The sequence below is a fragment of the Monodelphis domestica genome, chromosome 7 (assembly GCF_027887165.1).
Source record: "Monodelphis domestica isolate mMonDom1 chromosome 7, mMonDom1.pri, whole genome shotgun sequence".
Classification (NCBI taxonomy): Eukaryota; Metazoa; Chordata; class Mammalia; order Didelphimorphia; family Didelphidae; genus Monodelphis; species Monodelphis domestica.
In genome coordinates, this window is record NC_077233.1 from 56,146,677 (window position 1) to 56,160,936 (window position 14,260).

Here is a 14,260-nt window from a genome sequence, read left to right on the forward strand (position 1 = left end):
CAGGGCTCTTAAGAGTCAAAAGAAGATACTTGCTTAAGGAGAAGGGGGCAAAAAGTACATCCATCAGTCAGGGGCTATCAAGAGTTGCCCTTTTGCCATACATGCTCTCCATGCATGACCTTCCTTTTTTTTTTTAATTAACATTTTTATGAGCTTACTCTTCTCTGCATTCTGTATATATCTGTAGAAGATTGAGAGGATATTTCTACCAGCTGTTCTTACTGTAATTCCTAAGTAAATACCCAAGGGTATGCTGGTAAATGTTTGACAATCGGCTCTTCAAAAAAAATGTACTTAGCACAGAGACAAACACACTGTGGTATCATCGAACGTAATGGACTTCTCCATTAGTGGTGGTGTAATGTCCCTGAACAACTTGCAGGGACCCAGGAGAAAAAAACACCATTCATAAGCAAAGGATAAACTATGGGAGTGGAAACACCGAGAAAAAGCAACTGCCTGAATACAGAGGTTGAGGGGACATGACAGAGGAGAGACTCTAAATGAACACTCTAATGCAAATACTATCAACAAAGCAATGGGTTCAAATCAAGAAAACATCTAATGCCCAGTGGACTTACGCGTCGGCTATGGGGGGTGGGGGGGAGGAAAAGAAAATGATCTATGTCTTTAACGAATAATGCTTGGAAATGATCAAATAAAATATATTTTAAAAAAATGTACTTAGGACACACTTTTAAGTTTAATCTGCATTGTTAATATTTTCATTACTTTCTTAAGCCTAGATAACAAAAAATAAAGTAAAATAAAACCCTGATGTGTGTAGCATTTGCCAGTTTTTGAAGCATAAATGCTCACACCAACTAACTTTCATTTTCCTCCTTGCTCCCTTCCTTCTATCAAACACCTACTTTCTGTTCTAGTATCAACTTTAGGAAAGAGGGGCAAGGGCGAGGCAAACAGGATTAAGTGATTTGCCTAGGGTCCCAGAATAGGAAGAGTCTAAGGCCACATTTGAACCCAGGACTTCCCATCTCTAGGCCTGGTGCACTATCCACTATGCCACCTTGTTGCTTCTGCATAACTCTTTGTAAAAGCTACTTAAGTCTGGCTGGCTACAATGATTCTCCAAAGTGTAAGTACAGTGGAGGAAGCTTATAAACTAAAGCATTACAAAGACTCTATTCCCCAGTTTCTCAGACATACTTCTAGAAGGGGCAGCTATGTGGGTCAGTGAATTGAAAGCCAGACCTAGAGAGGAAAAGTCCTGGGTTCAAATTTGACCTTAAGACACTTCCTAGCTGGGTGACCCTGGGCAAATCTCTTAATCCTCACTGCCTAGCCCTTACTGCTCTTGTGTCTTGGAAGCACTATACAGTATTGGTCTGGCATTTCTTGTCTCACTTGGGGAAGTTAAGTCATTTGTCTAAGATCACCCAGCAGAAGTCAGAATATGAACCCAAGTCCTCTGACTCACGAGCCAGCTGTCATTTCCCTGGACTGCACACAGTCCCCTAATAATTTCCCAGTGAGGATAACTAGGTGTGTGGTGACCTCAGGAATCTCCCTCAGAATACTCCCCTTTGCTAGGTAGCCACAACAATTCGGAGATATTTCAAAAGTCTCAGTGGTTTTACACTATTACAGTTTAAACTAAGACATTTGGGATACCCTGAATGTAGTAAGGCAATTTTTTGGTCTTAAAAACATTTTATTTTGCACTTGAGAGAAATAAAACAGGTATTTACATTTACATAGAACCAAAAAAGAAAACTGTCAAGAAAACTGCTCATCTGTTGTATACAGCTTGTTTTTCCTTTTAAGCATGTAATAAATTGAAAATGCAGCTTCCTACTTGTTATGTTTCTTTCTGTTCTTTTCTGTGCATTAAAAAAAGGGAAAAAATGCTCAGTGACTCTATTCCCCCCCCATTCCCCCAGGGTGGCAATCTTGTAAAAATTACGTAAGAAAATTCACTTTAACACTGAAAGTTTTTCCAGGAGGCAGTGACCTCCCCAGGCTCCTTTGTGATGTCACACCAGGGTTGGGAGGGGTAGCATTATGTGAGGACCAGAGTGTCTCTAGGACAGGGACCTCTCTAGTAGTCATTCAAGAGATGGGGGTAGCTGGGTGGCTCAATGGATTGAGAGTCAGACTTGATTTCAAATCTGGCCTCAGACACTTCCCAGCTGGATGACCCTGGGTAAATCCCTTGATCCTTGACCTAGCCCTTACTGATATTCTGCCTTGGGACCAATGCATAGTATTAATTCTAAATGGAAGGCAAGGGTTAAAAAAACCTAACAATGAAGCCCACAGCCCTATGAGCATCCTTATGTGCAGATGAATGGCTGCCACCTCTATTTGAGCTTGGAGCCACTGCTGTGACCCCGATATTAGCCCTTGGCCACTCTTTGGGGGGCTGGGGCGGAGGGGTGTGTGTGATCATGAAAGCTGGCATTTTTCCAACTCAGGTCTTGGGGCTCACAAGATTAAAGGCAAGTCCCCAATTCTCCATGACCTTTGCAGATCCTGGAAGACTCGGGGATTAATAGAGAGTCTAAGAGACCCATCAGGACAGGAATCTTATTTGAGACAGAACTGCACCTGTGGGGAAGAGGTAAGAAGGACTTCAGGGTACAGTGATCCCCCCCAGGACGTTCGGAACTTTAAGTGCTTTGTCATTGCTTATTTCCCCTATTAGTTCACAATAAATAAACCTATACTTACTGATACTCAGTCTTTCTGTACCTCGTTATAATCCATTTTTTTCTTTAAAAACCCTTACCTTTTGTCTTAGAGTTGATACTGAGCATTGGTTCCAAAGCAGAGGAGTGATAAGGGGAAGGTAACTGAGGTTAAGTGACTTGCCCAGGGTCACCCAGCTAGGAAGTATCTGAGGCCACATTTGAACCCAGAATGTCCCATTTCCAGGCCTGTCTCTCAATCCACTGAGTTAGCTGCCCATATATATATATATATATATATATATATATATATATATATATATAAATATATATATAGCTGCCCTTCTTAGAGTCTATTTCAAAGAAGTAATAATATATAAACCTATCAACCATCCATACGTATATACACATACAGGTGACTGATAGGCATTCCTTGTTCCCCGTTTCCATATTTGAATTGTGACACCAATCGAAGCTTTACCACTGTGGAATTCTGGTTTCAGTCAGTGTGTGGAGAATTTCATGATTTTTTTTTTAACACAGAGGTGAAATCCCACAATCAGAAGGAATATAAATTAGAGGATCGCTGGCATCCTTTTTTCCAGGTCTAAATGTGATACAAGTTCCTTCCTGTGCAAAATCAGCCTGAAATTAAGTATTTCAAGAAAAAAAATCCCCAAACCTTATAAAAAGAAGTCAAATTTGATTGCTCTTTATTTAAAAAAGTATCAGAGCATTCTTCTGGCACATCTGTTTAAGAAAACAGTGGAGAGCACGGCGAGTATTTAATAAAATGTATGTACCCGTCCCATTCATGTTTGCTGTGATTTAAATCTGTGAAGGCAGAGTGCCGAGTGGTTGGGAGGACCACATGCTCTTCAAAAAGGGAGGCGTGGTGCCGCTAGAAATCTAGTTTAATATGTTCACTTTTTTCAACTAAGGCTTAGTTTTTCATGATTTTCCCAGAGCCAGTCATGATATTTATTTAACTTATGGTCTTCAGGATGGACCTGGAAAGGGAAAAAAAGGAAAAAAAGAAATAAGCAGAAACAAACCTAAAATATTAATTTCTGTTCATTGCATTCTCAAGGAAAGGATGGGAAGCAGATTCATTAGAATGAGTCACCAGGGTCATACTCACAGTCCACTTTAAGCAGGGCTCCCCAACCCTCCTGTTTTATTTTAGTTTGATGTTGGCATCTCATCTAATAGCATGGGTTCAAGTCTTGTCTCTGCTACTTTACTACCTATATGATTGTAGTTAAGCCACTGAACTCCTCTGGACCTCAGTGGCTTCATTCAAATGGGGACGGTGCAGGCTCTTCCAATCTGAAAGATCCTGAGGGGAGAGGAGGGAGCAGGAGGGTCTTTGGGGCTGAGGAAGGTGAAGAAAGATGCCATTTAGTAAGACCTCACAATATTTTGTGGACAAAAAGGAAGGATATGACGTATCGGATCATGGTATATTTATTGTTGTTTAGCCATTTCAGGTGTGTCTGACTTTGTGGCCCCATGTGGGGTTTTCTTAGCAAAGATACTGGACTGGTTTGTCATTTCCTTCTCCAGCTCATTTTACAGATGAGGAAATTGAGGATGCAATGACTTGTACAAGGTCACCCTACTGGTAAGTGTCTGAAGCCAGATTTGAATTCAGGAAGATGAGGGCACCCAGCTGTCCCTGGCATTTAGGTGGCTTCAACACTTATAAACAACCAAACCGAAGGGGAGCTGATCCACAGAATGCTAGCACTCCAGAGGGAGACTTCTGGTGGTGTGTACCGGAGGGCTCGTTAATCTTTTTAAATGAAGACAGAATGTGCTTATATATGAGACATCAGAATTGAGATACAAAAAGATTCTCAAAGGCTGGAGAGATGAACCCAAATGTAACAAATTAAATCTAGTAAAGCTTAAAATGGCACCCAGACCCTTGGGGCCCCCACCTATAGGACTTAATGGCCAACCTTGCACTCGGGGAGGTCTCCGTTTCAGAAAAAGTCAAGCGGAAGATGCTGGAGACACGGCTGGGGCTGAGAGAGTTTAGGGACTGAAACGTCCGTATCAATCAGCAGCATGACTTAGATGTCCCCCAACATGAGAAACAAGCGCCGCTTTAGGCTGCATGAACCCCCAGCCAGGGTGCAGGAGCCCTATCGGGCTCTAAGCTGGTTAGACTGACCACAGGAGGGCTGTGTTCAGATCTGGGTGCTACATTACATGAGCAGTAAGGACAAATCAGAGCGTCTCCTGGGGAGGGAGGCCAGCGTTGTGAAGGCCCTTAAAACTACATCATGCAAGGAAGTGCAAGGACCTGGTGAGATTTTACCTGGAGACAAAGAAATTTAGGCAACGGATAAGAAGATCACTTAAGGAATCCCAGATCTGTCTCGGGAAAGAAGAACTGGAGGCACTCTGTTCTACCCAGGGGCCAAACTAGGGGGAGTGGGCGGATTAGGGGAGGCAGATTTGGTTTGACAGTTGTAAGAACGTCCTCACAATGAAAACGAGCCTCCCCCTGAGGAGTCTCCTGTCTGCTGCCACTCAGGCGGTCGGAGCACTGGGTTTAACCTTGTAGGGGATGCTGTCAGCAGGCCAGCTCGTGGCTCCCAATGGCACGGCACCAGAGTCCACAAAGCGCTGTTCTCAGAATGAGCCTGGAGCAGAGGCCCCCCATGCGTTATAACAGCAATAATGCTCATGACTATTTTACAGATGAAGAAACAGAGGCAGAGAGAAAGGGAGAAAGCGCCCTGCCCAAGTCTGCCCAGTGAGGTGGTGGCAAAGCTGGGCCCTGGGCTCTTCCCACTTCCGCCCCATCTCTATGGGGACTTAAGAGTCAATCAGGCTGGGACTGGTCTGGAAGCCCTTGAAGGTGCCTTCTAAAACTGGGGCATGGTGGGGTGTGACCTGGACAGGGCTGAAAGCAGCCAGAGAGGGCAGATGTCCTTAAGCAAGGGAACAGGGGGATCTCCTTTGGATGCCCCAGACCCCATCGTCCCGTAAAACCCTCCAACAGCTGCCGTGGCAGCAGCGCTTAGCTGCAATGAATGGCTTTTCTTCCTCAGACACAAAGGCTGTGGGTTAGTAAGGCTTCTAGGTACGGAGCCTCCCTTACCTGTTTCCATTCATTGACACAAAAAATCCTGTAAGAGTCATTGCCATATTTTCCAATCCCGTGCAGTTCGATTGGGTACCGCCATTGTTTCGTGAGGTATTCATCTAGTGGAAAGACTTATAAAAATAAGCAGGTTTGATAAGCCCCAAGTAAAGGGGACCTAATGATAGGAAGAGAAGGGAAGAGGCCAGAAGTCTTCCTTAACAATCTTAGCATTTACTAAATGATCTGACACCCATGCAGTTGTTCACCTGTGCACACTACGTCACTTGCTCCTAAGGGAACAAAATCTACAGGGAGAAGAGACCAGCAGCTCTCTTCTCTGCACGCCTGGGACACACACGTTCTAGGGCACCCATGTGGTACTTTTGATCATCTTGCTGCTTGCATTTACATTTTTGATCTTTGATTAGACTCTAAGCACCTGCAGGGCAGGAACTTAACATTACACTGATTTGCATTTTTCCTAACAGCCTCTTAAAGTGATGGTCTCTTGTTAAGGGCTTGACTATTTATTGTTTGACCTACTGGCAAACAGAGGCTCAGGACAGGTGGACTGGTTTTAAGATCTTGTGTCCAGGCCTGTGCTCAGTGGATTCATTCCATTAATATGGTAGAACAGGATGCTAGCATTTTAGTTGTGATTGTCCGTGAAGGTTTGATATTTTCATGTTTATCTGGAAAATACCTGAGAATTTGATAATCGTTTTGGCTCTAAGATCATAAAGGCCAAGAGGTTTGAGGAGTTCGGACACTTCCTTCCAGTCAGCAGTTCTTGCCACCTCAGCAGAAGGATATTTCTCCAGAAACTCCCAGAGCACAGGTATTGCCATCTTGCCTAGATAAAAATGACAGCTGGTGAATATAGTCATTCAAGAAGGTAGGTTTCTATTGGCTTCTTTCTCATTCAGAGTCTGTGAAGCTCAAAGCAGATTTACTTTTGAAAAAGATTTTCTGGGGTTGAACCTTTATGCTCCTGGGCATATTTTATAGATGACACCCAGAGAAATAAGGTGATCGGGCCAGGAGCAGTCCTCTCTGCTAGGCCAGGCTAAGTGGCACTGCCTCCAGCAATCATTACTGAAACCAGCAACTACCTGCACTCAAAAACCAATACTTAATGGTTAACAGCTTGAAACATTTAAACATTAAAAAATAAAATAAAAGTAAGGGCTCAGTGTGATATTAATTGTGGAAGGATATATATTATCTGACCCAAGTAACAAAATGATAAAATTATAGCTAAGAAAAAAAAAGCTGAAATGCCAAAATATATTAGGGAACTTTTGGAAAGAAGTGTGCACAAAATTGAGAAATTGAGCTTCTGGCAGGCCTGGCAAAGTGAGCGACTACAACTAAAGCCAGTTCCCTTGATCACAAAAAAGAATAATAAATGCAGCAAATAAAATTAAAGATAAAAATAAAGAGAGAAAAGAGCAGAAACCTTCAAAAGAAAAACTAACAGAAAGTCTAAAGAAAATTATAAATAAATACAATAAGAAATCTCTAGAAGAATAAGACTGACTACTGCTAGAATATCTAGTAGCATATTGTAAGAAGATGCAGAGGTGTTAAGAACCTCATTAAGCCCTCTGACCCAGTGATTACCCTGGGAGGCCCAGGTAAAGGAGAAAGGAGATAGTTGGCTCACAAGCCATGACATGTGAGAGTTGGTGTGCGAAGGGAAAATTTGATAAACTGAGGCAAGCCCGGATTCGGTCTATTTCCATGTTGGTGTTGACTGGGTGGCCCACATGGCTGCTGTGGGACAGCAAGCTAAATAGAGAACCTAGATTAGGGTAAAACTTCCATAAAATTTATCTACCTCCCCTCTCTCACCTATCTCCTCTTTTCCTTTTTAATGAATTAAATAATAAAATCCATGGCCAGTCTCTCAATTATAACCATAACATTATGCTAAGCACTCTAGATACAAATGTAAAAAAAAAATTGAGTCAGTACCTCCTCTTTCAGGGAGCTTATGTTCTAACCTGGGAGATAACAAATGTAGGGAGGGTAGATAGGTACATCCAGGGTGGATGGGAAGGTCCAATGACTGGAAATAAGATTGTTCAATTCAAGATGATGAACATGAGAATTCAAGATGAAGAATGAAAGCCATGTAGAAAAAAAACCATAGAAAATCTCACTGAAGCCTTTCTAAGGCGAGAGGAAAAAATGAGAAGAGCAAATAACAGAAAAAAATGTTTTAGAAATGGTGAAACTTGAGGAGCTGTAGCTCTAGAGACCACAGCAACAGAGGAAGGAGCTTGGTGACATGATCTAAGAATCACAGGTTTCCAAGAAAAATATAGAGAAATAGTTTTAATAGGATGGATGATGTTAAACAATGATAGCTCCATTAAGGACTAAAACCTAGAGGGTTCTTCATAGAAGCAGGAAAGTATCTTGGTGAAAAATGAAGAAGACATTTTCAGCCCCTATTTAAAAGACAGAAAGAAGGACCTTGTTTATCATCTGGTCCAGACCCCTCATTTTAAAAACCAAAAAGCTGAGGACCAGAGAGACAATTTGTAAGCTCAAATGATATCTGTTTGGTGGCTACATCAGGCTTAGAAACCAGGTCTCCTGATCACCCTATCATGCTTTCCTTCTACTAATACAGGGCTACAAAACAGAGATCATAGTGGTCTCCCTTACCTGAGGTCCTATTGAGAAATATGGTGGCGATGAGGAGCTTCCATGGGTCATGAAAGAGTGTTTCTTGGACAAGATTAAAAGGAGACCGAGGCGGAGTCCACTTTTTAAACAGTTTCCGTCGAGGTGGACTAAGGGCTAAACAAATATATCATATTTATATATATCTATATCTATATAATATTTATATATATATATTTATATATATTTAAACAAATATATCATATTGCTAGATACTCAAAGAGGCCTTAGAATCCAATTTTACATTCCCATACCTTCTTTGTTGTATTTGTTGGAGAAATACTGGCTGGTTTTCCTTTTCTCTACTTGGGTTCGCTGGATGGTGTTTTCTGGAAAGAAAATTAACATTGGATGGAGTCTGGGACTTGGGAGTCAGGAAGACCTGAGTTCAAATCCAACATCAGAAACTTATTAGCCATGCGATCTTGGGCCAGTCATTTAATTTTTGCCTCAGTTTCTTTGACTGTTAATATGGACGATAATAATAACACCTACCATTGACATTATTGTGAGGATCAAAAGAGAAAACATTTGTAAAGAGTGCTGCAAAGTGCTATATAAATGCCAGTTTTTATTTTTATTTAGAAAATTCATGATTAAACATTAGGGGAGCAGAAACAATAAAAAGGAAAGGGAAATTTTTGCCCAAAGTTTCATAATATAAGGGGTTATAAGCAGTAAAAATAACTTAAACACCATACAGGCATATGGTGACTGAGCACTCTATCTTCCTGAAAGGTTTAAATGCTGAAAGCATTTACCCCAAGGGAACTGTTTATGGAATGTAACTGATAACTTCTACACTGTTATCAAAGCTCTCCTGAGAAGTTTCTATAAAACTCTTACATTTACTCTTTTTAATTTGAGTAAGAACTGACAGTTACAGACCACTTTAAACATGCCAAAGCAACACAGATGATCTCATTCTGATATTCAGTTCTATGATGTGAAATAAGTAAGGACTTTGAATTCTATAGTTTTTCCATTAAACCATCTCCTTGACTGCAGATAAATCTTCTAATCTGAAATCAGCTCTTAATGGTAACACATTTGCAGAACACCCGAAACGTGTTCTATTTCTAGTCTCAGAATCTCAGAGCTGGAGACCACCATCCAGTCTATCTTATATTTGAACAAGAATACTCTTTACAAACTCCCTGCCATGTGATTCTGTCTGGTGAGGCCTGCCAGGGCTTCTGCTCACCCTATTGGCATATACATAGAGAACCTGGGACACCTCCACACACCACAACTGGAGGAGGCCTTTAGTGGGGCAAAGAGGTATTCATTGTCATAATGAAATAAACTACTCAGAGCTGTTCAAAAGGAGTCACCGTTTAGAGATGATATATGGAATCTCTTCTCCACTGAGGCATCATCATCAAGTAAACCACTGTTAAGCTCTGGTCTCTGTATTAAAAGTAGCTTGCAAATCAGAGATGAACCACATGACGACAGTCATGAATTATTTAAAGAAACATTTCAGAGTACACTTATATCAAGTTTAAAAAAACACCCAGCATGATTTCTACATAAACAATTGGTAGATATAACCTGAAGGACAGAAAAGAAACTGATGCCTACTTACTGGTTCACATAGAACAAAATGAAGCACAAGACCCTTGTGGGCCCATTCAGCCAAACCCTAGCCCAGGGGGTTTGCTAATATGTTAGAAGATGGAAGGGAGGGAGAGGAGGAAGTCACATTCTATTCCCCATTGGTATTCCTAACCCTCAAAGAATAAAGCAGAGCCTGCTTAAGCAGGGAGCCTCCAGGGTTGGGAGAGGCAGCAGAGGTTACCAGTTTAGAAAGCCTTTAGGGAAAGATTAAAAAGGAAAACCCATCTTAATATAAAAATTATGGGCAACATTTGTCTAGATCTCTTTTTTTTCCTAGATTTATCAAAATAAAAATCCTGTCACAGTCAGTTCTATAATGTGTAAGAATTTTAAATTATATTTAGAAAAAGAACTCCCCTCAACACACACACACAATAGTGACCTACTCACTGGGGGCCTATGGTATGGAATATTTTTGAATTTCCTCCAGACCTTAGATTCTTAAATTCTAATCAACATTCAAGCATATGGCACAAAATTCTGTAATGGTAAGCTTAAGGAGGCAGCTAGGTGGCACAGTGGATAGAGCATCAAATTTGGAATCAGGAAGACTCATCTTCCTGCATTCAAATCCAATCTCAGACACACAGCTGTGTAATCCTGGGCAGTCACTTTACCCTGCTTGCTTCAGTTTCCTCATCTATAAAATGAGTTGGAGAAGGATATGGCAAATCACTCCAGTATCTCTGCCAAGAAAACCTTAAATGAGTCACAGAGTTGGACATGATTGAAAACAACTGAATAACAACAAGCTTTATGAACTCCCCACCAAGGAAATTTTTAGTAGTTCTCAAAAACACAAGTATACCTTGAAACTTCGTCACAAAAGTCAAGTCTTTTTCATCCTGGGCGCTGCTACTGTCTATTTCAGAATTACATTTCAAAATGTCAGCATGCAAATGTTCCTTCTTTCCTTCAGTTTCTATAAAGGTCTTTTCAGATTCTACAGAAGGACGCCCACCCTTTTCTTTATATTCTGAAACTTTGTTGGCACATAAAGTATTTTCTGTGCATGAAGCTACTTGTGCAATATGCATTTGGGAATAAGAGCTTGAAGCCAATACTTTATCTGTTGGTTCTTTTTCTTCATCTGCCTCTTTTACGTTCTTGTCACTCATTCTGTCCTCAGAATTACTCACAGTTCTCTGAAGCTGAATATCTTGTGCAACAAAAATCACTTCTTTACCAGATGCTGCCTTTTTTTGTTGTTGAAAAGAACCACAATGACCTTTCTTATATGCTTTCTTAGTTTCCTTAATGTGACTCCTTTTTGTAGTTGTAGGCTTTTTAAGATTTTGAGAGTCAATGACATTAGCACCCTTCTGGAGCTGATGGTTGAAAGTAAAGTAAGATGGCTCGCTACTCAGGTCCTGTACCTGTGAAACCCTATATGGGGGTGGAAGCACATCTTCCTCTTTTCTATGAGGCCTCCTAAGCTTCTGCTTTGGGCTCAGGCAGTTCTGCTCCACCTTGAACTGTGCTTCCACTATGTGATGCGGGGATTCTGATGGAGTGTTACTCTTGGGAGGGGCCCGGAAGTCAAAATCTTCTGGCTTAAGAGAAGTCTCTCCACTTTTGTGAAGGTAACATGCAAGTGAACTTTTGGATCTGAGCTTTACTCCCTCTGGGCTAGAAAAGGAAACAAAGAGAACTGATTCACTGATGAATATGAATAACTTAAAAAGAGGAACAAACTAAATTTGAGATAGCTAATCAAGAATTTCCATTTTGAGACCTATAAAAGGCATTTAATTTCTACTGTTGAAAATGATGAAACTCTGATTTTAAAAGTATTTCCATTCAAGATGGGGGAGGGAGAAAGTAATAAGCATATGTATAGTGTACTAAGCATTTTACGAATACTACTTTTGATCCTCTTAACAACCCTTGGAGGAAGGTACTATTATTATCACTCCCATTTTGCAGATGAAGAAAAAGAGGCATACAGAAGCTAGAAGAATGTAAGAGTCTGAGGTAGGATTTGAACTCAGATATTCCTGATTACACTCTATCCACTGCCTTACAATGCAGGCAAAAAAAGGAAGGAGAAAAACTTATTATTGGATCATAAAATTCTTGTTCTTTTATTTTTCATCTACTTGGGCACATCACAGAATTGGTTCTAAATAAATGTTTGCTGAATAAATAATTCATGATATCCTTCCTATTTTATTTACCTGATAAAATACACATCATATTTTCCGGCGGTTTTTCCAGATAATCTTTGTTTCACAATCCTTTCCCATCCACAAGGAATAGATTTAGAATGTTCCATGATAGTTCCACCAACACACTGACTGCTCAAATTAGGTTCTTGAAGCTGGAGGGTTATTTCTTTTCTTCTTTCCGTCACTGTTTCTCATCATTTTCCACATTTTTCAACTCCTGGGATATAATTTCCTGACTGAAAGAGAAAATGACAAATTACTGGACTTGCCCATTCAACTAGGCACATGAATCAGTGGTTATTTGGATAAAAGCAAGAACCAATGGTTACTGGAATAAAAGGAAAGACTCAAATTAAATACTTGGCTATGCTGTGTGGAAAGAGGTCTGGGCTTCAGGTCCCCAATCTAAATATCAGGTACCACAAATAGTCACAATTCTATATTTGAACCCTGGTTCTCTTTATTACAGGTTTGGTGTTTTATCCACTGTGTTACCTAGCTGCCTCTCTAGTTTCTCTTTAAGTCAACTTTATTATAAATCTTCAATGAAGTATGAAATCAAGTACTTTTTTTAATCTGGATAATTAGAAATTAATAAGCAAGATTTTTAGTATAGTGCTGCTTCTCCCATACCTGGCTAACTTTAAAAAGTTTCCTGAGCTACTGTTTGATGCTGGAATGCAAGAGTACTCTGAACATAACAAAAAAACAAACATTTAACAGTGTCAGGTTATTACAGTGGAAAACCAGTATTGAATTAAGTTGGGAGACTAGATTGAAGTCTCAGCTTTGTGACCAGGGTAAGTCTCACTTTTCTTGACTATTTCAACTATTTCATCTGAAAAAGAGGGATGAATTTAAATGATCAACTGGATTCAGATCAAACCATCTGTGACACCTTTCTAAGATCCTCCCAAATTCCCCATATTTTTGACTCCTATAGCATAATTTAGGTCACAATTATATGAAACACGCATAATTACAAATATCGACTACAATTTTACTGCTGTAAATAGTTGGCGCTAGATCTTCAGGAACTCAAATTTTCTTGCAATTCCAGCAGTCAAAGAATCTCTTAAATTGGCCCCAGCTCAAATCCCTGGGCCTCTCAAGTGTCTTTCTACTCCAAGCTAATCTCCTAATTTCGATATCGAGGGTGCACTTGTCCTTTCCTCATTTCGAAATGAAAGCTTTGTCCACTCCATGAAGTTGGTTAAAGGGCGGGGACCGTACCAGCTCTTCCTTTCTCCTCAGTCCTCGAAGCCTGGACACTTGGGCAAGCCCGAAGGTGACTGGACCAGACAGAAGGGGCCGTATCAGGTGCTCCTAGGGGTGGACGCTTAATCCAAGTCTAGGGGAAGGCGGTCGAAGAAGAAAACACCTTGCCACCAGCAGCCCCGGAGGACCTGTCCATCACCTTGGCAGGGCTGCGTGGCAGAGAAATGAGGCAGCGGGAAAGTAAGGGGCAAAAAGAGGAAGCTCCAAGCGGGGGTGGGGTCGAGCGAAGAGCGTGAAACGGAAACTGGGGTCGGGCCACTTGGGAGGAGGGAAGAGAAGGGGTAGCCGCGGCCACTGGGGCGTGGAACCACACTTCTCCCTCCAGCCGAGCCCCCCAGAACCGAGGGGATCTGCCTGTTAGCTTGCTTTTGCTCTTCTCCCAGGAATTCTGGGCGCCGCCATCTTGAGTCCACCTCGCAGGTCACATGATTCCTGACCCTATCTCCCAGCTCCCGCCAAATACCCCAGACACTGAGCAAGCGCAGATAATCGGCGTCTAACCGCCTCAAACTCGCACATATGCAAATGCACCTTGAAGGTCTCATTTCCTAATTCCCTTTTGCGCACAGTGAATTCACTACGTAGGGAACGCTGATCGTGTGCGTAGGTGCATGTATATGTGCAGATGGATGGATGTATTTCGAATGGGCTTCTTTGCCGGACTGCTGTTATCTTCCTTTCCTCTATTATCTTCCCTCATTTTCCTCTCGCATCCTCGATAATTCTATACGCATGCGTAATCTAGTTTATCC

The 14,260-nt window shown here is 41.3% G+C and overlaps 1 protein-coding gene across 3 annotated transcripts; it reads right to left on the minus strand.

Moving 5' to 3' along the window:
- Window positions 1-1,651: 1,651 nt before the first annotated feature.
- Window positions 1,652-14,166, minus strand: MBD4 (methyl-CpG binding domain 4, DNA glycosylase). Of its 3 annotated transcripts, none has more exons than XM_016424499.2 (8): window positions 14,040-14,166; window positions 12,240-12,466; window positions 10,871-11,691; window positions 8,697-8,771; window positions 8,425-8,559; window positions 6,452-6,601; window positions 5,764-5,879; window positions 1,652-3,658 (listed from the first exon to the last, which is right to left on the minus strand). In XM_016424499.2, the coding sequence occupies exons 2-8, from the start codon at window positions 12,335-12,337 to the stop codon at window positions 3,581-3,583; spliced, it is 1,473 nt and encodes a 490-aa protein (XP_016279985.1). In that variant the 5' UTR covers window positions 12,338-12,466; window positions 14,040-14,166; the 3' UTR covers window positions 1,652-3,580. The 3 variants fall into 3 exon arrangements, with proteins under 3 accessions (XP_016279985.1, XP_001376329.2, XP_016279984.1); XM_001376292.5 differs by lacking the exon at window positions 14,040-14,166 and adding an exon at window positions 13,464-13,946 and having other exon boundaries at window positions 5,764-5,867; XM_016424498.2 differs by lacking the exon at window positions 14,040-14,166 and adding an exon at window positions 13,464-13,946.
- Window positions 14,167-14,260: the final 94 nt, after the last annotated feature.

Excerpts from the sequence above, each read along its gene's own strand:
- MBD4 (XM_016424499.2), bottom strand. The coding sequence starts at position 12,337 with ATGGAACATTCTAAATCTATTCCTTGTGGATGGGAAAGGATTGTGAAA. Across the intron at positions 11,692-12,239 it reads TATGATGTGTATTTTATCAG|CCCAGAGGGAGTAAAGCTCA; the intron begins GTAAATAAAATA and ends TTCCTTTTCTAG. Across the intron at positions 5,880-6,451 it reads AACGATTATCAAATTCTCAG|TCTTTCCACTAGATGAATAC; the intron begins GTATTTTCCAGA and ends TATTTTTATAAG.